The sequence below is a fragment of the Chelmon rostratus genome, chromosome 5 (assembly GCF_017976325.1).
Source record: "Chelmon rostratus isolate fCheRos1 chromosome 5, fCheRos1.pri, whole genome shotgun sequence".
Taxonomy (NCBI): domain Eukaryota; kingdom Metazoa; phylum Chordata; class Actinopteri; order Chaetodontiformes; family Chaetodontidae; genus Chelmon; species Chelmon rostratus.
The window spans coordinates 4470315-4496766 of record NC_055662.1 but is presented as its reverse complement, the minus strand read 5'-3'; the positions used below and the strand labels follow the sequence as shown (position 1 = coordinate 4496766).

Genomic DNA, 26452 nt, shown 5'->3' with positions numbered 1-26452 from the left:
TGACTGCAAGATTTGCAGCAGAGCCGGGGGGTGTGGTGAAGACAGATATTAGCAGAATATTTTTCTGACGCTGATACGTCATGATATGGAAAATGAAGGCAGAATTACTCACATAAACATTAAAATGCCATGAAAGCAAACTGCCATGACAGCAAACTCTCAAGAGCATTATGTGATCGTATCGTCACGACAATGAACAATAATTATTGGGCAGCTCTGCTTTCCAGTGCAGCATCTACTGTACAACTGAATGTCTCAACATATAGAGTTTGCTTGTCCTACATTCAGAAGATGTTTTCATGTGGTGACATGGGAGTAAAGTAAAGTCAGACAACAATCATCTGCTTGGATCGGTTTCGCCTACAAAATTGATCACACATGAATTTAAACAGGTGTTTTTGACCTGATGACTTATAATAACAAGCCCTCAAAGTTTCAGAAGGGTAATGGTACTGTTTCATAATGAAATGTTTATTCTTACCGGTGATGAGCTCTCGAACCTCCATGTCATTGGTCTTCCTCAGCAGGCGGACAAGGGCCGGGATGCCGTCACAGTTCTTGATGGCCACCTTGTTGTCATTGTCCTTGCCGTAGGAGATGTTGCGCAGGGCACCACAAGCCTTGCGGTGGACTTCGGATTTGGGGTGGTCCAGAAGCCCCACCAGAACAGGAATCCCCTTCAGCTGACGCACATCCTTCTTGATCTTGTCATTTTCGTAGCACAGGTGCTGCAGGTAGGCGGCGGCGTTGGACTTAACCGGGTCGATGGGGTGGCCCAGCATGGCGATGACCTCAGGCAGGTCCGGGTCACGCCAGCGCGGGTCCTTGCGGATGCTGTCGATGGACGGTGAGCGCCGGCCGCCCATGCGGTCCAGACTGGCCATGCTCCCCCTCTCTGGCTGGGCCAGCGGTGCTGAATACATGCCATGGATGTAAGGGTGGCGCTCATCGATCAGCTCCGCCTCAATGGGGTCGTCCGGGTACCCTCTGGAAGCCGAAAGAAGAGAGGACGATGAGGACAAGGAAGACGGACGAGCTAAATGGAGGGTGACTCAGACAGATTTGTCTGAGAGAAGAATTAGGCAGCCGGGAGAAATACTTTGAGAGAAGTCAACTGAGGTGAGAGCCACTGACTAATGAGGGAAAGCAGAGGACAGGGTGAGTGAGAGGTGAGAAGATGTGGGCGATGGAGGGGAAAAAGGAAGGAGTGTTGGACAGAGAGTGAAGGAGATACACGCTGATCTGCAGTTTGGATCTGTCATTAACAGATCTGTCAGGGGCAATTCCCTGCAATAAGAGTGATGCGGTAAGCAACACTCCACTTATTATTCCTCCCTGTTAGGTGGTAGCAACAAACATGTCAGACTTCTACAAACATAAAGTCTTAGAGAGAGTGATTGAGAGACAGGAGAAGACTGCACAAAGAGAAAACAGGCAGTTCACAAAGAAACAGAGACAAAGGCAGCACCAAAGAAAAAGCTTTGACAGAAACTCCTGTGAAGTTTTTTTGCGAAGCCACCACATACAGTACAGAGGGGATTTGATGTGTTCTCCCCAGGGAACACAGAGAAGAGCTGTGCTGTCCCCCCAGGGAAGACCATGAGCCCCTGCGATGCCCCCGGGGCTCCCTTTGCTCACAGTGCCAAACACTCGCATGCAGTTGGTAAAATGTTAATGACCATCTCTCTGGGGCTCCTCTGCTAGCATTAGCCTCATTAGCATTACTACTGTCGGGGATGGGGACTTCAACAACATTGAGCTCCACTTGTTTTCGGTGACGGAAATAAGTGCTGTCCTCTGGGGGAGGACGAGGGGAGGTGCTCCGTTCGGCGCTCGTAGGGGGGGTTCCCTTCAATGAATCTCTATTACCCAAGCCTCTCAGAGTCTATGATCTACACTCTGTTCTCTCGGGTTCTTCACTCCAAACGCAGACTCATCAATTCTCTATCGGAACATGGGAGAAAATATAGGCGCAGAGTCCCAGTGACAGATCATCTGTTGCTGGAGTGCAGGCTACTTATTTTACTTAAGGCTCTTTAATCATCGGAACAATTCATCACTTGCAGGGCCGAACGCTGAGGATGGAGTCTGGGGAGTCACATTTTACTCTGACAGAAAAGTTGCAAAGACTGTTTTCTGAAACTTGTTTAACAACAATTCTTCTCTTTGATCACGTAGTGAGTCGTCTAAAAGGACGGGAGAATATTTGGTAGGAAAAGTTATGACATGGGGAGAGGAATTTAATTAGGCTTGTGTACTTATGCGCAGCCTTTATCATCCCCCTACCCACCCCGCAGCTTGAGACTTGTTTATCCTCGTTAAATAATCCAGCTGGCCTCCTCTCACCATCTTTGATGTATGGTGGTTGGTGGTGCAACAAAATGGCGACTAACGCTGGTGGTTGGCAGGGAATTCCAGACCGAGCTCTAATTTTAATGAGTTTTATGTTAATTATGTGTTTTTACAGTTCTTCCCAGGCATGCTGGGGAAGGTGGGGGGGTGGCTCTGCATGCCATCTCGCCTCGGCTCTGGTGTACTCCTCTGTTGATTTTTCTTTTGCGCAAGCCTCGCAGTAACATATTGGCTTTTATGGCATGACTTTGTGTATTTTACTGCCAGAGAAATCAATACGAGATGAACTGGGAGAAAAACTCCTGCCCGAACAACGTAACGAGATACTAAATCCCCCACACGGATAGATGGAGAGAGGATTAATAGAGACGGAGTGAGGCACCGCCACTGCAGTCGAGAGCAGCTCTGGGTCCAAATGCTGTGAGCGGCGTGGAACGGGTTTGAAGAGCCACGGAGTTGAATGTTTGAGTCAAACATTGCGGGACAAGCTTTGGGTGTCCTGGGCTCATGTCAAGAACAGCTGTGACTCCGGAGATCTAGCGTCTTTTCAAACACGAGACAAAAAACAGACAACGCTGACTAGCCTAAACTAGACTGGATCTGCTGTACCTTCACTGTTAACTCATGCTTTAAAAGAAGCCTTTCCAGCTTGTGGAACATTCTGGATAGCCGCAAACCTCTATAGGCAGCCTGTAACCATAATACGGTAGGAGGGGCCAATGAAGAGCCTGATTACAGCCCATCGTTTGTAGAACGACTGCAGCTCTGAGGTTTGGCACACACGTTGAGCTTCATGACAGACTGCATGGAAAAAGAGGGAAGTGTGCGAGAGTGCGTACACGTGCTGGCGGTTACTAAACGCTTCCTTGCGCACACCGAGATCTAAAAACACACTCGCGCAGCTGGGGGAATGGCCCAGCTTTCGATTGTTACGGGAAATTGGACATGACAAGACAACAGGAGGCGGGAATAACCCTCCTAAAGAAAGGGCAGCCCACAATCTCAGCATCATCGCCGTCACACAGACCAGCATACATAAACAGCATCTCTTTCACGCACAGCGTCTCTGTCTCTCTCTGGCTTTCTCTCTCATTATCTGTCACACTATGTTTCTTGCACACTTTCTCTCGCACGCACACACTTCAACACACAGATGAGATGTACAGTCGAGCAGATCGTGGCTCATTTAGATCTGGGCCGATGCGGCGGGGCTTTTGGTAAAGCAGGCGTCGTGAGTCTGAGTGATGGGAATGTCAGGATTTGCATTTAAATTGCCGCCATTGTGTGTATAGGGAGGGGTATATTCATGGGATGTGAAAGGGCTCTCCTCCGCGAGACGTGATGCTCCGAGCATGATTACAGCAGATCGCTCTCCTCATGTTAATCGAGCCGCTAAATGTCCGAGCTATTTCTGTGTATCTGCGCGCTCGTCGGCGGATGTGTGCTTGTTTTCCTCCGGAGACACAAAGAATGAAAGACGTGCATTCATCTGCAGGAGATGTAGATGCATGCATGTCCCCAAACTTCAGCGCACGCTCGCTATTCTTCATCTTCTGTCAGTTACTTTCATCATCCCTCAATGCCGGCCGCGCTGACCCTGTTTTTCAGCAGGCCCATAAAAGGAGATCAACTGGAAAGGATTAGACACTCGCAAGAAGATGTTTGCATCTCATATGTACACATAACATCTCTGCGGCGTTTATGGGCTTTTCACTGACTGTCCCTGCCAAGCAGATTGCTCATTTTGAATTATGGGCAATAATTGTTTTATGATGCACGAGAGACTTTGTGGGAGAGAGAAGAGAAAAAAAAACCACCAAAGCTGGAGTTTATTTCTTGCCTCTTTATAATTTCTCAGGCTGTTCTGATGACATTATCCACCGTCAACATTGCTTGTTTTCATTCAATTAAAGCAGAGTGACATTGCTCAGGAGTTCAGCTCAAACATGACAGAGGGGAGGTATGATATTAAACAGAATATCTAACGCTCAGTGAAAGCCTCTTGACAGGATCGAGGAGGAGGGGGATCACTTCCACAGGCCTTTCCCTACAGACACCACTGGATTGGAATGAGACACCCCCCTCTCAATTAAGGAATAAGTGTGTGTGTGTGTGTGTGTCTGTGTGTGTGTGATGACCCCTGGCTGCAGGTGGGCAGGTGCAGCAGAGCGGGTCGCCCAAGGAGAGATGAGCCATTAGAGACAGGCTTAAAGACGCCCCTGTAGTCTGGCAGAGTTCAAAAGCAGCTATTAATCACGCTGGCAAGAGGAGACACACATACACACACACACAGAAAGGTGCTAATGTACACACACACTGTCTCACACACACACACACACACACACACACACACACACACACACAGAAAAGATGGGTTGGGATGGGGGACAGTGAGTAGGATGCACTCACGTCCAGACAGACACGTTCATTATGTGCAAACCCTGAGCAGCGGTAAAGGAAAAGAGACGCCCTTCCTGCTAATGCTGCTTATTTCTGCTGCTTTTGAGCAAGGCACTAATATACTGTTCAGGGAAATTATAAGCTTTTTCATGCAAGACTTTTTAAAGCAATGTCCCATAGTGATTTCTACCAAGAAAAATCTAAACTGACCGATGTCAAGTTAAAAATATGCAGATGAATGTAGATGAAACAAGACAATGAAGTCAATTAGAACAGAAAAAGCAGAGATGGCTACATCACATCAGAAGTCAATGTTTTTTTTAATCAAATTGTGCCACACAGTACCTGCGTGATGACGGCTGCCTTAGTTGTTTTCAGTTTGCCTGTTGTGCCTCTCTGTCCATATCTTTAGCCACATTCCCAGGCCCATGCATCATTTCTTAGCTTTATTGCCATTCTCCACCAGTCCACCCGATGCCCTCAGACTTTCCCATCGATCCTGTTCACCTGACTCCAACATCCACCTGCTCACCTGTGTCTCATCCTCCGATCCCCCTGTCAGTGTACAAACCAGCCCCTCCTCTACCATCAGCTCTCAGAATGATTCACATCATTTTCATTCTCATCAAACCGGTGACCCCTCCTGACCTGTATGGAAGCCTCTGCGTCTCCACTCAGTTATTCTGCTTGCTCCTTTCATCCACCACCCATCTGCACATCAGAGCTACGTATGTTAGTACCAAAGTCGTTCCAAAAGCGTGGAACGCTCACACACACCCAGAGATGATACATTATCATTCCCATCACAAAACGAGCGCTCGGCGCCGTCGCGAGAAGCCGTTTGAGCACTAAACATCTTCATTTTTGTTGGAGCATTATTGAGAATGATAAGCTGTAATTAAACTGCTTTAATTCCCAGATTCATTACAGCACTTTGGAGTCCCCGCTCCCTTCTTGAAAGAATACTAATCGCAGTGTGAGTGCACAGGGGAGCCTGGGCACTCTGGGAGGGCCGACTGTCAGCGTTCCTGAGAGAGAGAGAAAAAAAACTGCTGATAGTATACTGATGCTTTGGTATTTCAGCTGATGTGAGCGCAGGAGAAACGAAGGAAAGAAGAAAGAGGGAAAATATGTGGGATTTTTTTTTTCTGCTGCAATTAGCCAGGCAGCAGTCAGTCAAGAGTGGCTTCAAACGTGTGTGTTTGTGTTTGGGCATTCATGTTAGCAGCTGTCAGTGTGTGCGCGCCAGCTCGTGTGTGTGTGTGTGTCTGATGGGGTGTATGTGGCTGTTGGGGCTGTGTTGTGACACATGTAAGGCAGGCTACAAATTGCCTGTCACAGCAAACGCCTCTCACTAGGCGGATGGGGGAGTGACTCTTTTTCTGAAGATGTGGATTTTTATTGAGTGTGTGTGTGTGCGTGTGTGTGAGAGAGAGAGAGACTGTGCTATGAGTGTCAGAGTGAAGTCAAAAGTGTGTAAAGACAGAGAGTCTGATTGGGCATCTGCTCTTTCGTGCCTCGTGCACATTGCTGCTGGGACCTTTAAATGAAGCTAGCTGCAAAATGCATGAATGTGTTTGTGTGTTTAAGAAGGGTCCAAAGACGTATGCGCTGTCAAGAAGCTGGGAAACCTAGACTGGATGTCACCTTTGACACACACACACACACATACACAGTCTTTCCTGTCTTGCTCTTTCCTGCCTCTCCACCACCTCGGCTCTGCTCCTTTAGACCTTTGGGCCCGAACACTTTGCCCTCACGTTGAAAGAAAAGTGCAGAGGACTGAAATACCCTTCTGCTACAGATCAGCGCTCAAAAAGAAGTCTTTAAAAAGCACTTCCCTCCAATTTCAACCTCAAACCCCTGCTTCACTTTACTCGAGGGTGGACATTTTTTCCGGGCCCCCCTTTGGGTGGCAATGAAATGATTGGAAGCTATTAGAACACAAGAGTCCACTTTGGGACCTTATTGTTGGAGGCTGACAGGCGTTTTCTCTCTGCCTGCTGGTGCCAGGGGTTACACTCATCTCAGCACAGGTTGGAAAAAAAAGGAAAGGCTCTGAGAAATAACTGAGAAAAGGCTTCCATCCGCTCTCACTCTCCCTCCATCCCCTCTATCCTCCCCTCCCTCTCAAATCATTCCCGCCTCTTTACCTCTGACGCAAACACGTGTTCTCTATCCATTTGCAGGAAAATGGCAATCAAAGGCTTGTTTTTCCTCGCTTCCTTTCTCAAGCAAGTTGCTCAAGGAGAGGAGACATCTGTTTACTTGCGCACGGTGTAATGTAGTCTTTTTTATGGCGAGAACAAGACAAGTATTCTTTATTCCCTCTCATCTCAACGGGCCTGATCTCCTCTCATGTCAAAGCACAGTCTGCGCTCATGCATTTAAACAAGAACTCACTGTCCGACATAAAAAGAAGAACATGTATACTGTATGAACTCGCACACCTTCATGAAACCATTATCTCCGGAAAGATCCAGTCAGATGAATCCTTGAGCACACTCTGTCAGGTTTTTAAGTATTAACACCAGGTACTGATGTATAAAAACAACTGTTATGCAGATTTATCTGTGTAATGGCTTTGCTCTGAGGTAGAATAGCAGATGATGCGTTCCTGCTGAACAGCAAACTTCTACATTCTGAATTTTTTGCGTTTATCCTCACCTGACTCGAGGCCCGTCGCGAAGAGGTTCCCGGTGGGTGCGACCGCGGTTGGCGCCCTGCAGGGTGCGTCGGTTGGCGGTGGAGTAGTCAGGCTCCAGCTCGTACGGTTCCTCCTCTTCAGGGCCCAGGCTGCGCCGATCGTCCTCCAGGCCATATGGCTCGGGCTGGAAACGCTCTGGCTGCGAGCGGTTCAGATCCACAGTGCTGCTACCCATAGGCACCTGGGGCTGGGCCACATGGCCATAGTCATCCTTGCGAATAGGCAGCGTGTAGCTGTTCTCCGGTCGGTAGCTGTTGGGCAGGTAGGGGTAGCGCGGCGGCCGGAAGTTGACGCCGCGTGACAGGCTGCCGTAGTTGTCTGTCAAATCGGCGTAGCCATCGTGCAGGCCATAGTGGCGAACGTACTGGCTCTCGGGTGTCTCGCCGTATGAATCGTTGTAGGAGTTGTTGTAGGAGCGCGTCAGGGTGGAGGTTGCTTGAGGCGTGATGAAGCGGTCACCTCCGTTCTTCATGTAGCGCCGGTCGATGGAGTCGGTGTAGCTGCCTAGTGGGGATGAGCCCTCAGGCAGGGGCAAGCCGTCGGGGCCCAGGGGCACCTGACGCACTGTCCGTGTGGTCACCGTCTTCACCATCTTAGTCACCTGCAGAGGGGAACAGGGGAGCATGTGGATACGTCACGTTCAGGCTATGCACACACAGAAAACCATGCTGTCCACTAAACAAAGATTTTTTGGATTTCTCCGGCTGTGTTAGGAGGTCACACGGTGAAAGAGGCAAACAGATAAACAAGATCAACGAGAAAAATAAATCTTTGACTCCCGGTGTCCAGATTAAAACATGCATTTCAACCCTCAAGCAGAGGAAAACTCATCAGTTTGTGTTAATTCAATTACATTTTTCAACCCTGGTGAGTGTTGTAGTGCATTATGAGGCCAATAAAATCAGGTTTCATAAAATCATGGGCTCTTAAAGAGTCTTAAGACCATATACAGGTGGTTGTGATGCTGATGTTGGTTGGGAGTAATACTGGCTGGAGGCAGGTAGCTCTGTTGTAGAGGAGGCAGATACTAACTGACCAATATCCAACTGTAATGCCCACATCACCAACTGGGGCTCCTACAACATCATAATTAATGCTGCTGCAGGACCATCATCCACAGCGCAGAGCTTTCACCCAGCAGACCAATGTGAATCAATTATGCATTCATTAATTATACATTAATCAAAAACCAACACAGCTATATAAGATCATGCCACCGACTGGTGTTACCGGAAATCATAAAGTGGAAAAATTCAGCACACGTGCTATAATAATCTGTTGAGCCAAATCTAAACCCGATTTGGCTCAACAGATCCTGTCCTGGTAGACTCACTCTCCTGGATTGTGCTCTAACAGAGTCATCTTGAACTGCTACAGCTCCACTGGACCTTGATTCCTGTTATCCCCCGGGGGAGCAGGGTAGCATCCCACTGTAGCTGAAGGACCTGCATGTATCTATCTCTCACGCTCACTTCATCCTATAGCTAAATAACTCTACTTCCTCTGCTGTCTCTGAGGCTGTCTGACAGGAGAATTACAGACAGCAACCCCCCCCTCCCTCCCTGGGCTCTCCGCCCATACAGAAACCAATTTGCTGCCCAGTGAATTCTGCTGTGGCTGATAATTGGCTATTTTGTCCACGGCTATAAATTCATCTTCAAAATTAATGAGGTTGATGAAAATTAATCGTCATCTGCAGGGGTGCAGCTCTGATGCAATTCATGTTGTGCCTGACAAGGTGTTGCGGAGAGGTTCATTCCCACTTGATGAGCGTGGACTGCCAATCTGAATTTCTTGGGAAAAAGAAAACAAAAACGCTCCGCTCATTCCCACCGCTGATGGGTTTAATGTTGACACCGGCCCTCCTAATTGTAATACGCTTTCCTTATTTTCCCATCAATGCCATAATTTAGATTTTAATCAGGAGTGGGCAAAGGCATGTAACAATATCGAGAAACCACAACGGAGCATTAACCCTCTCTGCAGAGGAGGGTGCCAAGAGCACGAGCACAAACAAGAGACCGGTTGTTCAACACGGCGTCCTCATTAACTTGTCTGAAACAAATAGAAATCTTCACTGGCCTTGTTTCTTGATTACACCCTGACTGCGAGCTACATAACAAAGCCTATTTCAGGAACGCCAAGGTTCATTTCCATGTTCAAAGTAATCACTGAGTAATTTACGTTTGTTTCTGATGCCAGGCCGCCTTGGCTTTGCACAGTTAAAAATAAAGAGCTCATTTGCTTGATTCACATTAGCTGAAGTATATGTATGACCTTGGAATAATAGGCTCACTTCAGTCCTCTTGATTCACAGTGGGAAGCCATGGCAGAACCCAAACTGGGCTATTCTGGTGTTCCTGTTATGACCACATGGGGATTGTAGGGGTCAGAGCTGAATGTCAGAGCGATTACATCAACATAATAAATGTCATTTATTAAATAACAGTTCGACTTTATTTTTTGACAGGCTTTATTGATTTTCCTGAGAGACTCTGCTTCACAAGGGAACCCCAGCCTTCCAGAAGGAGGATAATGTCAGCAAGCTCTGAATGAATGCAGAACGCTGTAATTTTATCACCTCTTATTTATCGCCATATTTTATTCTTCTCTGTTCTGCCTGTCAGAGCCGAGGGGGGAGCGCGCTGAATGCTACAGCTTCCCAGCCTTGACATACCCAGCTGCCTTGTACTAACACAGCTTTTTAGGCAATTTGCGAGGGCTGCAAAGGGAGCCATCACACAGTTTTCAAACACTCTTTGATGTACGCTCAAGTTCACAAGGCGTTAAACCGTCACGCAAGGGGAAACGGGGGGTGGGGGGGGTGAGGGACCTGCATTTCAAAAGGGGGCGTCTGAAATACGCTGAAGCGGGGTAAACAGGGCTTAAAGAGAATTGCTAAAATGGTGGAGAGTGTGAGCATCTGCACATGTGAAATACTACACTATAGATTTATACGTGTGTGTCCATGCTTGGAAAGTCACAGCTGTAGTGATAAGTGTTTGAAAGAACCGCAGGGAGTCAGAAACAGCCCGTAACTGTTTACCAAACTGTTAGAAATGGAGGGAAAGGCAGCAGGCGCCAAAGTGTCCACTTTACAGCACTGTAACAGGCTTCACGACCTCTGTGGCATTCACTTCATGGAGCGCTTAAACGGACACAGTGGCTGGGGGTTAGTGGGGGAGGATGTGGTAGTAATTCAGATGTTAAAGAAATTGGGGATAGTGAAGCCAGTGGTTCACTTCCAGCCCATCTAAAGAGCATCTGCAAACATGACAGAAGTAGAAATTACTAGTTACTCCACAATGCTAGAAAGTCTAAGTTGCTAAATGTGGGCCACTGTAAAACCTGATCTTAGAGGAACAGGGAGGCAGGCAGGGGGAGGGGAGAGCACAGCAACAGTCACACAGGGTTCCGCGTCCTTTACAGGTTCTGTCTCCCGCAGGGTGGGGGTCGAGATGGAGACCGGGGTTGGGGTCCGGGTGGCAGGCCTGGACTCCGCTAACAAGCTGTCAGTCACCATCACTGGGTGGCAGGTGCAGCGGGTGATGGTGTGGACCACTTTGGTCACCTAAAGTTGGAGGGATGGGTGGGTGGAGCTCTCAGTACGCTGCACTGAATTTCATTAAGCATGGATGTACAGTACATGCACTGCATGGCCTCGCTCACTGTTAGGCTACATTCACTACATTCAGGTGTATGGAATCTGAGAGAGGCTATGGGACTGTGCTCGCTGTGCTCCAGCAGCTATTTTTAAAAAGCGCTTGCTGAAGTTGAGGGAGAGAGCGTCTGGAATAAAAGAAAGTGACGCACTTTGAGCAGAGGAAGTTTCTGTTCTTTATTCTGTTCTGTTCGACAGCGACGCTTCATTTGTCACAGCTGTGCCTGATAAACTATCTCCTACCTGCTCAAGGTGTGCGCAGGCCAGTGAAAGTGCTTTTATTTGTTTGTGGGGTCTGCCTCGACTCTCATTAGCTCAGAGGAAAGAGGAAGGATGCTGCTTTTATTGGCCCGACCGAGCTCTTCCTCTTACATGGCTGGTGTTCCGTACAGACCGTCTGCCAGCAGGAAAAAAGAGGGCTGGACGATGGCCAGGGGAAAGCATGGCACGCTGGGACGGGAGGACAGACGTGGATCTAATTGAGCGCGTACGTGTGCTCAGACTCGTACTCGCGTTCAGGGTCTGGGCCAATTCACTTTGAGTTGAATTGATTGAAAATGTAAACAGAACCAGCAGTTATCTGCTATTGAGAGGCCACTCATTTTCTGACTGTGTGTGAAAAACGTTGTGCATTAACCAAATCTGTCGCCTGAAACTTGCCATGTGTGCACAACAGGGCTCCCGTATCTTTTTGCTGACGGTCTCATATACAGTTGGTACATCTTGGTGCCATTTTTTCTGTCCCGGTGTTCTAACTAGTAATATTGCTGATGCTAAATCAGCTCGAAACATGTTTACCGCTGAAAAAACTTTTTTGCCTGCAAATCAGGAAGATGGGAGAATCTTCCGTGTTTCATCTTCCAGCGGTGAGAAGGGGGATAACCATCAAGGGAAAGGAGTGTGTTAGCATTAGACAGTGTGGCAAGACGCTAGTTCAAAAGAACAGATAAGCACATAAATAAAGCTGTGAGTTGCTGCGCAATGAAGAGAGAGAAAGAGAGAGGGTGAAAAACAACACATGAAAGTGAGGCAGGGAGAGGAGATGCCGAGAGGATAAGAAGACCGAGAAAAAGTGAGGAAGACAAGCGGAGGGGCTTCTTTGAGTAAACTCTCGAATGGGTCTGGATCCATTTACCACCGCCGAGACGCTTTCAGAAGTTCACCCTGAACGTTAATCTGCTTTTCTCCTGAAAGTGACTTCCAGAAAACGCTCTCCTCCCAGCAGGGTGCAGGCCCTTTAAAGGAGCGTCCTTCCTCTTCCCTTCCTCAGCAGCAAAGCCCTTGATTAGTGCTGTTTTACTGCACGTTTGTGTGTGTTACCCCTAAGAAGTTCTGTGTATGAAGGCATAAAATCATGTGAGTGCGAGTGAGTGTGTGTGGCCAATCCCCTCGCAGTAAACAAGCTGGAGGGCAATGGGCCCTCCCTGATGAGGGATTAGACCAGGCTTTTTAATTACAGTTTCACAGTCCCTAGAGTAGGAGCTCCACACAGCGCTCTCCGCTCCTCTGGAAGCCGACAGCAGCAGCGGCCCACTGTTGCAACGCTCGCGTCCGAATCCCTTGCAAAACGTTGCAATCTAAGCTTATCTTTCAGGGTGTGTCTCAAAAGCGACAAGGAAGCGTTTCCAACCCCCCATCCCTCCTCAGATGTCGTTGATTCGCCGGATGGAAAACTGGTGCGGAATCTGGTGGGAATTCTTCTACGTGCAGACAAAGGGAGGAATTCAAATTGTCTTCGAAAACACAATGAGCAGGCACACATTGAAATTCTTCAAAACCCCAACCTGACACCAAGAGGAAAATATTCTGCTTCCCACAACTGAAAAACACGACTGATGCCACCTGAAATCATTTCTTAGTATGGGGGTCTTCAAAATGGTTGCAAATCACTTCGGGGAGCCAGGGTCATTCATAGCACTCACAAATAAAAACCCATCTTAAATAATTACCATGTTTCTAAAAGGTTGGAATCATAACTCCTGACAGAGGGGTTTAAGGTGAGTCCTCAGGATGTAATTGCAAAATTCCAATTTCCAATTAAGGACACTCTCTATCTCATGTCAGCATTACTATGTATGGGGACGTATGACGTGTCATTGGTACTGAGCAGTGGTATTTTGTACCTCCTATAATGTTAATCAGGGATGTTGTAAGATAGAATTTATAAGAGAGAAATAAAGAGAGCCAGAAGACCATGCAAAAGAAATAATAAAGAGAGGATGGGTCTTATCCCAGAAGGTGGAAGCAACAAGCAGTGAACTGAGAAGTCCTTCAGTACAGACTGGAGTATTATTTGGCTTGTGATGAAGCAGACTGTGTTGCATACTGCTGCTGTAGCCTGTATGGGCACACATAAAATGGTGGCGCAGTGGGAAAAGCCATAGTGGTATAAAGGTCCACTCACCTTCACGTTAGTTGACAAGTCCTTACAGAAAAACAACAGAACACAGCAGAGGACAAATCAACAAAAGAGCTTTTAAGACGCACAAAAGTAGGAGAACACAAGGGGAGTCTGGCTCATAATAACACAATAATCAAATAAGTAAAGCCGTGAGAGGGAGATGAAACCACTTTGGGATGTAGGATTATGGGATTTAGAGTTCTTTAGGTGGAAGTCTGGGAGTGGAGGTACAGTACCGTGCTGTTTGGAAGTGGTAATCCAGAACCACAATTTGTAGCAATACTGAAATGGATCAAAAGGACTTTTGGGTGGGGGGCTCAACGTGATCTCTGTGCCACAACAATGCCACTGCTCTGAGGTGTCCTGCTCATGTGTGACAGGTACCAGGCTGAACATCAGCTGTGCGCAGCAGATAATATAAAGGGCTTCAGTTCCTCCTGCTGGTCACAGCTAACTCTCTAACTTTGCATTTTTTAACACCTAACAGCATCAAATATCTTTATGACATGAATACACTTGTGAAAATACTGTATGTTTCACAACAGACAAATGTATACAGAGCTCTTTTTCTGGTATTTATTCATTTCATTTCCATCACTCATTTTACAGAATGAGCGCCACCCTCTGCCAGCAGACTGAAATCCAGCTGAGTGCGCCATGGCGTCTTACCTTGGTTTCTGTGCGCCGTGTGGTGCCATCATCAGAGGTGACCACCGAGACGTGGGAGGTGGGGGTGCCGGGGTCCTCCTCTATGGTGACCGTCTCCTCCACCACCTCCTGCGGCTCCTGCATCATAGCCAGGGATGTGGCGTTGCTGGGGCTCTGCTCCTGCAAAACAGGGGCAAAGGAGAAGTTAGGCATCGAGGAATTAACGGATAGATTTTATCATCAGTCGTTAGACAGCGTGGAGAAAAACAGCAAATCCATCCAGGTAATCTTCCAATAGATATATGACAAGATGGAACTTTAATTGGGCCACCGCAACAACAAATTACATTAGAATCCAGCAGAGAAAAATAGAGCATAAATAAGAACATTGCAAATGAAGGGTATTAAATATAATGCCACCCACAGTTTGCAATGCGACACTCAGGTATCAACTACAGGGAAGGAAAGTGTGAAACACAGTACATGAATAATAATGTGGGTAAAATAACAGCAGTAAAATACACTGAGACGAGGAGATGAATGAAAGGTGTTTATGATAGAAAAATAAGCAAACGTGACACGTGCAGAATGACAATCACCGCAAAGATGAAAGAACATTTCCAAAAATTGATAATATTTAGAAAATTCACTGCCATCATTTATTGACTCATTTTGGCAAATATATTGAATCCATCCAAGTAGATAATATACTGATGAAAATAATATATTACTACAGTATCTGCATATGGCAAATACAGTATTATTTACTGACAATAAAGGCAAAAATACCAAAAAAAAAAACAATAAAAAGAAAAAACCAAAATAAGACAAAGAAAAAACTTAAGTAAGGTTGTGGTTCTGCAATATAGTGGTTATGAACAGGCAATAAACTATGGTTAAGGCTAGAGAAGTGCTACAGTAGGGGAAAAACCATGACCATGCCAAACTGGGATGCTATACAAGCCCATCCACCTGCCTTACTTTCCACCTCGCTATGCAACGAGACCAGGGTCCACAAAACATAACGCTGAAAATGATACATCTTTAAGTGCACACACTCTTGACAATGAGAATATGGTATACAAGAAAAACACTAAAAATATAGTTTGTCTAGTTTCTTTCTTGTCCTGACAGTCTATGATTTATTCGGCCCTGATGTTACATTCAAACACTGCAGTGCAGGGTAGCGAGCAACTCCTCACCTCCTGAGACTTCGAATTGAGTTAAAGCTTCTTTCAAGGCAAGCAAAAGCCTGGAGGAATGTTTTTGATTCATATTTCATTGGGAGGCCATGGATTTGAAGAAAAAGTGTCCACGGGCTAAGGGTGAACGTGAGTATAGAGTCCCTCGCACCCCACCTGACCCTGTGTGAGTGCGTGAGAAGTGTGCGCCTCCAGCTGCATTTCCTGCTGATGGAAAATGATATGAAGCCAGTGGTCGGAGGGGCGACGTCCCGGCGTGGCCCGCCGCTGTGCACGAGTGTGACAAAATTACAGCTCTCGTGATGGAGAGGGGAAGGAAGGCATTTGAGGCAATCATTGATAACCAAAACAGCACGGAGCCAAGAGAGGGAGAGGAAATCGAAAGTAATGGGGAGGCCGGAGAGGGAGGGAGCTGGAGGAGAGTTTTTTCTCTCTTCAAGGGGAAAAAGAGGAAGGTGGGAGTTGTATATTTACTTATATACACTTAGCTCAGATAGCTGTAACTGAGCCTATGGACTTTTTTCAGGGTGTTTGACACGCCATCTCTATTGTGTGCACTTCCTGTTCCTTCAACTTGCCATTTCAAACACCAACCAATATATGCTCAAAATGCAGTTTTTTCACAAACTTCTTGACCCCTATTAATCTTAAACCAAAAATAAAAGTTCAAAGCTATGAAAAACAAAAAATCTCCTTAATTTCCCCCCCCAAACCCCCAATTATCTTTAGCTATTTGCAAATTCACCTCGTGCAGAAAACCAGTGAAAACAACTGAACCACGCAGACTGTATATGTCTGACCAATTACCCCGAGCTGGAGGGAGATACAGAGTGAAGGCCAAGGAGGGAGCAAGAGGAAAAGCTTTACTGTTGCTCTGCACTGTTTTGTTGAAACACTACAGGCGGCGCCTGATGGAGGGAGACTGCTTGTTTTCTCCATGTCTTGGAAGGCACTAACAAGTGAACAGCTTTTCATTGATTGGCCAACTCCTCTCAGGCTTCAAAGCCCCGTACAGTCCTCATTGATCTCCAGTCTCTCTTGCTGATCAGTCAAAAGTTTGCACTTTTTACGTTGACAATCTTTTTTATCCCCCCTATTCCCACAACCCCCCCAGCCTCCCTGCTCGGGTGTCAGCAGCCCTGCGCCCTTGTTTCTGGTGTATGCACAACCTCCTTCAGCAACACAAAGCAAATGAAAACTTTCTTCATTTACCTGCTCCACTCTAAGTAACTAAGAGTCAATTAGTACTCTGAACTGAGCTGAGTTAGGTCATTATACTTGGAGAAAGTCCCGTTATTGGGGTTAATGAGTGCGAAGGCTATCTGGTGCATGGAAAGAGATGCATTTATTTACACACAACCATGGCTGAGCTGAGGAAATTACGTTTTTTTATGACCGACCTCAGGCTACACAGCATGGCTCTGCTGGGAAGGGCCTTCTAATGGTATGCAGAAAAGGTCAGTGCTGATTAGTTGCCTCCAATCAACTTCCTTGTTCTGTTCAATTATAAATGTGAATTACACCCGGTGGCACTCGGTGCTGAAAACAATGGATACCTTATTTGCAAACTCTCTGGGTACTAATTTAAAAAGGTACAATGTTTTTAATGCCACATGGAAGTGAATTTAACAACCAGAGTAAGGCATGGTTCAGACAAATTCAAGGTCTGTCGGGGTATACATGCTCTTTCCAGGGCCCCTGTCACTCTTTGGCCGCCCATTGCAATTTGACAGGTAATTCAGTGACCTTGAAAATTGAACTGCTGCACCTTTGCTCCACCTTGTCACATTGCTACAAGTCTCATTCCTCCAATGAAAAACACTTCTTCTTCACAATGTCGTGTCTCTTTTGGAACACTCCACAGAAAACAACTGAAAGACAATAGTTCATTAGGAAATTTAATTAAGATGATGAAGTCATGCGATGTGTGTGTATGTGCATGGGCACTGACATGCACGTATGGCATCCGTACTAAGTAAGCACATTCACAGTGAACACTCCACCTCTTCAGCTCTCCGCTAATGGAATCTGGACAAATTAGCCACATTGCTATGATGTTTCCTTCCTTTGAAGGCTCATTGGGTGAACCCTGAGGAGACGCCGTCAAAACAGCGATATGTAATAAAAGCAGCGCTGTCCTACACTTCTTTAAAACACACAGTGGACAGAGAGACAGACAGGAGGGAGGGATCCTCAGAGACTCGCTGACAAACTGCCTTCTTGATCCAAGCTTAATGCGGTGTCTCTCGTTCACTCTCCTCGCTCTCTCCTTCGCCTTTCTGCGAGCACTAAGGGAGAGAGCGGAGTTGAACTCGACTTTACAGCCCCTAAATAAATGATTAAAAGCCGTCTGGCCGTGGGCTAGCGCGGCCGTCTCCTGGTCCCGGGGGAAGACGAAGCTGATTCTGAGTCGAGGAGACTCAGGGAAGCATACCCTTTAGTCAAGGGCGTGAGAAGTGGAGCACAGAGAGTTAATGGATGAGATGAATGATAAAGTGGCAGAAAGGTACGAGGGAGACGGTAGTAAGGGGTGGTGGGGGGGGGGGGGGGGGGGGGGGTCGAGCACATGCAGATTTTGTGGAAGTGGTTAGCCGGCGGAATAGTGGAAACCTCATTAAGGTTGGATAGGTGAGCTTATGAACCAATGGTTGTAAGTTAAAATTCCCATTGACAGGATCAAGAAAACAAGGGAAAAGCCTCTCACAGCTAAAAAACAGCTGAGGATCCCTTGAGAAGAACATCTCAATGCACCTGCTCCCTTGAACGACCACGGCTGCGTGAAAGTGTGTGTCGGCAAACCAGTCCAACCAGGATAAAGAGGATAAAAACATACTAAGAGCACCTGGAACAGAATACAAAACACAAGCTTTTATAAGTCCAGGCAAGCCTATCTGTTAAGGATCAGCCTTATCCGGAGAAAAGAACACACCTTAGGGTTCCTGAGCCCAAGTAAATAACAAAGCGACAAGAATGTTTGCCTCCTTCCCTGGCTTAAAAAGCTCTGCCAAGAGCTGGACCTCACATCTGACAAGCAGAAAGGAGCTTTGCCAGTTAAATCACTCCTGTGCAGCTCGTGGTAGCGGAGAGGCTGAGGCGTCAAACCGACGAGAATTTGGCTCTGAAGGAGGTGCAGGGATTTGTACGACCTGCACTTTATTCACTCTGGCGTGGTTGGCTTTGAGTAGCAGCGTGAGGAAGACTTCACCTTCCTGATCAATGCCAAGACAGAGGAGACTATTACACTGGCTAACTCCTGAATGGATGAAGCTTGGAGTGTGCTCGTATTTGGTTTTGGATCACATTAAACTACATTAAAACATTGTGTATATCAGGCCGATGACGAGAAGAGATTTCAGAACTGGTGCTCTTCCATAACTCAACACCACGATCAATGCCTCCCCAAAAAACAATACCCTTGAAAAGAGCCCCTGAGCAATCTCCTGTGGAGTATATTTCATTACAATAGATCATGCGGGGACATATGGCTCCTTAAGAGCGACTAATCTGGACCGTAATGGATTGCTGTGCCGTGAAAAAGAAAAGGAGGAGGAGGGAGAGAATACAAAGACGGGAGATGAAGTGATACAGCGGTGTCAATTAGCAGCAGCCTGCTATCTGCCATCAATCCACACCCATTCATCATCCGCCTTCAATAAGCTGCTCAGTGTTGTCTGAGGATGGCGAGATAGAGTAAAATGATGGGAGAGGAGAGAGTGTACACAGATAAGGGCCCTTCCTTCCCCCAGGACAGAACAACAACAAGAAAACTTCAGTCAGAGTTAAGAGAATGACTCATCTCCACAGCAGGGGTCCAAGGTGTAGAGTGAAAAACAGTGCATGCATTTATTGATGCTGTTGTGGTAGAATTAGCAACGTGGAGGAAACATACAGTATTAGAGCTCAAAACTACAGGCTGAAATGTGTCTGCAGCACCGATGACACAAACATCTTCATCAGATTCGTAACGCTCATTTTAGTCAGGTAACCTTTCAAGTTTTCAAAAAATTCAGGCTACATTTTATTACGCTGAGCAGGTTGGTGTGTTTTGTTATATGACAGAAGAGTGTGTCCTAGTGCTTAAGACACACATTTAACCACAGTTTGATCCTGGCAGGGGACCCTAATGTAGTTCAATGTTCCATGAGCTATATAAGACAAATAAATTAAATATTTTATGTTCCCAAAATACCTCATTTTGGCATTGCTGCTCAAACTCTGACGTTTCCTTTTTCAGCACTGCTTCCAAAAAAATATCGTATCCAAGTTTCTGTATCAATACCAAAATAATAGTTTTTTACAGCACCATATCTTGGGGAATATGAACATGTTTTCCTACAAACCCTTTTTTCATATAACAAAAGAACAAAGTTCTCAAACGTTTAATGCTGTCTAATCCAAACAGTGTACTTAAGCTGCCAGCGCTCTGCTAATTCTTTTGCTGCCTTGCCTGTCACTTGATGTGATTGCCGCCGCTGGGTAGCATCGTTCAGGCCCACCATCAGCCCCCCCCCCATCCCAGCATCCACCTGAGTCTAAGTTCCTCTTGGGAGCCGTGGTAACTCCTCATTTCCTGCTGTGCTGAGTTTGGCATTTCTTTGTGGGGAGCGAAGGGGTCAGAGGCTGGACAGACTGAACATATTTACATATTAATCCATTCCAGTTTGAGTCGCCGACTGAAACTAAATGGAGTCTGACACAGGCAAAGTTATTACTTATATCACAGATAGTCTGATCATAGAGTGAACAAAATGAATCTGAGCAGCTGTTCTGTATCAGCATTTGTTCATATCATGTATCTTAAAACACTGAGGCTCAATACTCAGCCATATATACAGTGTAGTAATGATCAGGACCAGTCTTTAGGTTGCAAATGTCACCCTTTACAACAGAGCATAAACTTTTTAACTGGTGGAGGAGCCAAACGAGACAATGAAAGCTATAAAGCTATTCTTATTATCAGCGCCACTTGTTTCTTGTCAATTATTGCAGGTATACCCGAGGACAATTTTCCCTCTCACTCCTACACCACCTCCGTGAGCAGAAATTAGATATGTATGTCTCCGTCTGAGCACAGTGGGAGGGAGGTACTGAGGTTGCGACAACAGAACCTGTCAGATCGCCACCTGGTCATGCATACCGGCGTGATCAGAGCCACCCTCCTTCCTCGTGCGCACACACACACATGCACAACATGCTCAGTCTTAGCCTGACCCCTGTGCAGTGACTAACAGGATTTCACTCCGGAGACATGCCAGCAATCATTACATGGCTCTTACACAATTAATCCTCCAGCAAAGATCGCCTGGCTAACCTTGGGTCGTCCAATTTCCCATCAGCCCCTTCTGTTTCTACCACCTGCCCTCTCGGCAGCTCTCCACGGCAGAGGAATCACATGATGAGGTTCAAAAGAGAATGAGAGAAAACGAGGGAGCGTGTGAGAGCACAGTGCACGGGGGTGACCCGCAAAAAAAAAAACAACTGTGAACCACGGCCGTGTGATCCAAACAGCCAGCCAAAACAAGGCTTGTTTGTGGGATGGAACGGAGGCAGAAGGGAAGTCAAGTAGAGGAAGGGGAACTGGAGAGGCTGACAATGCGTGGCACAGGCCCAAAACTGCATGCTCTCCCAGGGTGAAAACCGAGAATGGGGAGCATTCACTCGTATCCAAGGCCAGCCGGGCAGGCCTCATCTCAGTTACCAGTGGGCAGAGGCCCCAGCCCTGTGGAATGATTAGAAGTCCAGCTGACCGCGTGTTGGAGTGTGTGGCGGTGATCTCTGTGCACCTCAGTTTTCCAAAATCTTTCTAGTCAACTGTTAGAGGGTGAAGCACAAACAGGCACACAAATAACTGCAGGGGAGAGGGCCAAAGCCCTGATGATGCAGCTGGGAATGATGGGACCTTAATCTCTCCTTCTCTGGTGACTGATCCTGGGCCAAATCTGGGCTTCTCTCCCTCTCTCATCTCTTTCACGCTTGGCCTCCCGGTTTCAGACGCCTCCATCATTTCCCACCCGAGTCCAGCTCTTTCTACCTCTTCCCCGAAGTCCCCCCGTCTACGCCCCCACTCCCCCGTGCCACCCTCCATTGACGTGTCCTTTTGTTCCTTTGCACCAGTGCCCAGACAACACTTGGGTTAGCCAGGCCGCTTGACAGGCTCAGACCCTCAAAGACGGAGGCCACCATCGAGCCTCACAACCAAGCACCCGTCCGAAAAAAGAAAAGAAAAAAGAAGCAGCTGAGGCTAGATTATCACATTTTCACACTGCCCAACCGACTACCTACCAAAATACGGATACCCCAGCATTCGACCTCTACCTCTGAAAAGGCTGATGTTCCTGTTCAAATTGGCAGAGAGATGTTTTGAAAGCTTCAGTAATTTCTCACAGATGCTATCAATTAGTTGCCGTACATGCGAACACACTTGCACACATGGAGTCTCACACACCGCAAAGTTTTCCTCGCAATTCAAGGCTCGCAGTCAGATGAGGAGTCAAACATTCAGAAAGTCACTCCCGGCATGCAATTCATGGGAGCGCTCAGCAACCCGAGCAGCAGGAAGATAAATAAGTTGTGCACATTTTCAGTAAGTAGCCAAAGGGACAGAGAGAGGGGGAGGAGGAGGATGAATAAAAAACAAAAGGAGGAGAAACCGCATGGAGCCTGTAGAGTACAACTAAAACAATGAGCCTTGGAGAGAGGTCAGCGCTCATGGCCAGGGTTTGATTGTTTGGACAGCGGGCGCGGCTATGAGAGAGAGAGAGAGAGAGAGAGAAGAATTCAGCACCGGGGGGGCAGATTTGTGGTAGCTGGCCGCGGCCGACAGTTGGTGGGTGGTGGTGGGTTCGCTGTGATGGCGCAACTCTAGGTTCCTGGAGGATGGCTTGTTTGCAGCGCCCCTCCCCTCAGCCTCTGGATCACTGTCAGCATGAGTCTGTCAGAGGACTGGTGATCGGAGGGGTTGGGGGGGGGCTGCAGTATGTGGAGGAGGCTGCGAGGCAGACTTTGCCAGAAGCTCAGTTCATGTGAGGTCTACTGGAGATTTAGGGAGTTGGAAAGGGGACATATGTTCCGCTTCCTGTCAGGCTACCAGTGCAACACTTACTGTCCCCCCAACACCCTTTCTCCAAAAACTGTCTGCATGTGCAGCCGCAGGGTCTCCCGTTTAACCGAAAGTTACCCCCCCCCCCCCCCCCCCCCCCCGCCTCTCCATCACTGGCTTTCTTTCTGTCTCTCTTGTGTAGAAAACAGTAAAGCCTGGGGAAGCTATAACAGAGGAGTACAAACAGGCTTAGCAGGGAGCTCCTACTGTTTCAGGAAAGATACTAAATGTCCTCCTCTGGGACTGTGGTGGTGGGATGTGCAGGGGGTGCTCTACAAGAGAAAGGCAGGATGTCATCAAAACCATACCGTACTTCATAGGATCAGCTCAGAGTTCACAAGCTGTTTTATGTCACGAACTCCAAAACAGACCCTATGAACTCGTTTGCCTTTAATAATTTACTTCCAAGTGTATAAATGTCTGCAGTGCCTCGGGAGGCCGTACAGGTGAGACTGAAACTCGTGACTGCGTGCACTCTAAAGCATTCTCTAGTTGGATGTTCTGGGGCAAATTAAACTACTCCTCATTTTGACAGGAACTCCCTTCAAATGAACCTTGTGAGGGAGCCCTGGAGCCCCCAGGCACCTCCACCAGAACCTTGCTCTGAAGAACCCTCGCTGCACGCGAACAACACCTCGCAGAGCCAATGCAGTCCATCACAATAACTGTGACCGCTTTTCAAATTTGCACTCAGTCAAACGTGATTAACCCACCTCTGGGGATATTTTTACGGCCTTGTGCCAACCGCCTGGTAAAGGATTAGGCTCATTTTGCGGGCAATGGCGTGGCGTCAGAGCCGGAGGCGGAGGAAGAGCCGCGAGAACTGGCTGATGGAGAAATCCCTGCCGATTTACTGCTAACCTTCGCCGCGTTGTGAGATAAGGCGTGGCTGGACGTATACGCGTTTCATAAAAGAGCCATCGTGCAGCTGGATAAATCTATCAGGAGGCTTAAGCTACGGCCCAGTTACTTTATTTATTATTCTCTCTCTGTCAGATGAAAAGAAATGTGATATTACATTTGCTGCTCAGATGGCCTTGTGTAGTGAATATGTGTCCGTGTGCGTGGGTGAGCAGGAAAGGTACGACAGGTCAGTGCAGCGCCCTCTATCTGTGAGCGCTTCCATCTGAGCAAAGCAAATTTCCAAAAGGAACAAGGAAAGATATTTTCAAACCAGATATATTTACAGCATTGACCTGTTTTTACCTCTTTTATTAACGTATTGTTTATTCATGGCTAACTTTTTTTGTTTTGTTTTTGTCAATCCAACAGCCCAGAATCAAAAAATATGCAATTTACAATTATAAAAGGAAACAAGCTATTACTTACCAAAACTGTCACTTGATTTCAACCAATTATGTGTTTCTGCATTAATATTCTTACCGTTCTGATGCCAGAAAAGCCGCTAATAAAATGTTTGACGTTAGCTTGATGAAGAGGAAAAACCTTGCCTGCACCAGACAGTCGTTTCCAGTCAGATAATGACAGAGGATGGGAGCAGCCCTCTACATAAACACAGTCCCTCAGACTCTGAGCAGTTTGGAGCCAGAGCTTAACGCTAAACACTACCGCACATCTGAAATCTGCGGGTCAACCAGAGTACACAGACACCATGACCTCCGCAAAACGCCAAAACAAAGACAGAGCTCCCTCTCATCTCGCGGTGTCGGAAGTGAAAAACGTTGAGTCTGAGTCGCACAAAGAGGACTGAATAGCACTAAAGTCAAGTGAGAGAGAGAGACAGCCAAGGCCACCTTTTCCACACCAAATGTATTTCACTGCTTCTGGCGGAGGTAAACAGGGCTAAATTGGATCTGAACAGGATCTGTATTGGTTTGCTGCAGATGACATTATGTTGCAGTTAAGATTCTTAATCAGAAATTAATAGCACAGCAAAAAAAACAACAGCTCATTTACAAGCTAATGGAAACAAGTCTACCTGATTTCCTCTGAATATTGAGTAGGGGATAAAAATGCAGAGAAACAACAGACAAGGCCCTTGCTCTGATGCTGTGTGTGTGTGTGTGTGTGTGTGTGTGTGCCTGTGCGTGTGCGTGAGGCTGAGCAAGCAAGAGAGTCTTTTAAGCTTACTTTCAAAGCTGCAAGCTGATCATGAATATTTAAACGAGGCAGATATCTGAAATATAGTTTTGGTGCCGTGTCTTTTTTCACATGCTAAATAAGCACAACATTTTGAGCAGGAGCCACGCTATAAAAATAAATAGTGTCTTTGAAGCTGTGGCTCATTCACTATGAAGGGCGGTTTTCATCCCAAACATTTGCAGGATGAATTAAAAATATCAGAAAAACTGCATTTTGAATGATCAGGAGGGCGCTCCGAAGAGTATATATTATGAATGCGCAGTAAAGCCTTTTGGCTGGATCCAAACTGAAGGGGTGCCTGCTACATTGCTGCATAAGAAGGATGGGTGAGTGGGTGGTTGTGGGTGGAGGGTTTTTTTTTTTTTTTTTTTCGGGTGTGGTACGTTGGATCTCACTGTCTAATAGAGTCATTCCTGAGCTCTGAAGAGCTCCCCAAGGTGCTGGATTTGAAAGGGCGTCTCTTTCTTCCACTCAAGCGTTCGCGCTTCTCAAATTTTATTTCTGTGTCATGCACTATTCATGCTCTGGGTCTGTGTTGTGTTGCTCTGCAGGTGGTTGGGAGGAAGAGGAGGATGCAGATGAAATATGGATTATCTCCTCTCAGTGTCTGGCTAAGCCCCACTTTGCTGGCACCGCTGCCTTTCAGTGTAGCTCCCCTCCCACTCAGCCAGCCAGCTGCAGGCCTAGCATCTGGCTGCTAACCCCCCGCCCAGCCTTTAATCAACCAGACACACACACACACAAACATCTCTATCCACCTCCCCCCTGATAAAACAACCCCCTCCTCCTGCATCAGCTGCTGCTGTTCAGTGCTTTCTGTGCAACAGGAAATGCTGACTTCTGAAAATTTAGGAATCCAGTAAACAGGATCTTGACCCAAAATAGCCTTTAACTGGAAGAGCATAGACGACAGCCCACAGACTCCAAACTGTCCTATTAAGAGATGGCTCTGGGCAGTTTGGATGACAGATATCATCCAAACACTGGTGAAGACATGACTCCCTACAGGAAGGAAGCCTCAGCCCAACCCCTCAGAGCCCTCTGGGACATCAGCCGGAGCTGCTCCTAATCCTAAACCCACACAGCTACAGAGTATTTCATGATATTACAGAGACTACTCACATTATGGATTTACATTAATGGATAATTCTGATTTTTTACATCTTAGCTGTTACTTTTTGCACCTTTACCCATCATTCATATGGGTAATGACAACACTGTACTAAACAAATTAGCTGCTGAGATCCGGGAATGTGTCAACGGTGCGAAAACGATGTTGGGCAGGGCAGGAAATACAAGCAGTCACACCATCCAACAGACTTTAAACACCAAGCCTCAGGTTAGGCAAACTTCTATGGGAAAGAAAATGAAGGCAACAGCAAAATGATTGCCCAACTATCCCTAAACATCCGCTACGGTTTACAAACTGACTGTGTTTGCTGTAATAGGGCACACACACAGTTCTGCTGTGCAGTGAGGGATGATTGGCAACATTTCAGATGCAGTAACTCTCCATTTTACCTTCAAATGAAAGGGTTTAGATAATGTTGCTAATCGTTTGGCTTGTTTACATCCCATCTGATCACGTTTTAGACTGTTGTAATTGTTGTGTACTCCCAGATCTCAGCAATTACTTTGGTGAAAAAAACAGAAATGATGGCCTTACCTACAAAAACAAAGCGCAATTTGTAAAAAAGAAACAAATGGAATTATCCTTCAATGTGTCACCAGTGTTAACATTTTCCTTCTCAAAAAACAATCTGTCGCCAAAGGAATCAGCAGCAGATGAAGCGGAAGAGACAAGAAAATGTGGTTGAGCTCCATGTTAGACAGTAAACGATATGGCTCAACATGGGGAGGTCTCAGGAGTCATCACACA

The 26452-nt window shown here is 46.8% G+C and overlaps 1 protein-coding gene across 5 annotated transcripts in view; it reads right to left on the bottom strand.

Annotated features, from left to right (window-relative positions):
• The window catches only part of arvcfb (ARVCF delta catenin family member b), a 105173-nt gene that overhangs the window by 59596 nt on the left and 19125 nt on the right, over positions 1–26452 (bottom strand). For 4 of the 5 annotated variants that reach the window (XM_041936507.1, XM_041936510.1, XM_041936509.1 and 1 more), the window contains exons 2-5: positions 14191–14349; positions 13525–13545; positions 7420–8060; positions 482–987 (exon numbers count right to left, since the gene is read on the bottom strand). In XM_041936507.1, the coding sequence (XP_041792441.1) occupies positions 482–987; positions 7420–8060; positions 13525–13545; positions 14191–14349 (1327 nt within the window). The remainder of the gene's footprint in view (positions 1–481; positions 988–7419; positions 8061–13524; positions 13546–14190; positions 14350–26452) is intronic. The other variant, XM_041936508.1, reaches the window with a different exon arrangement.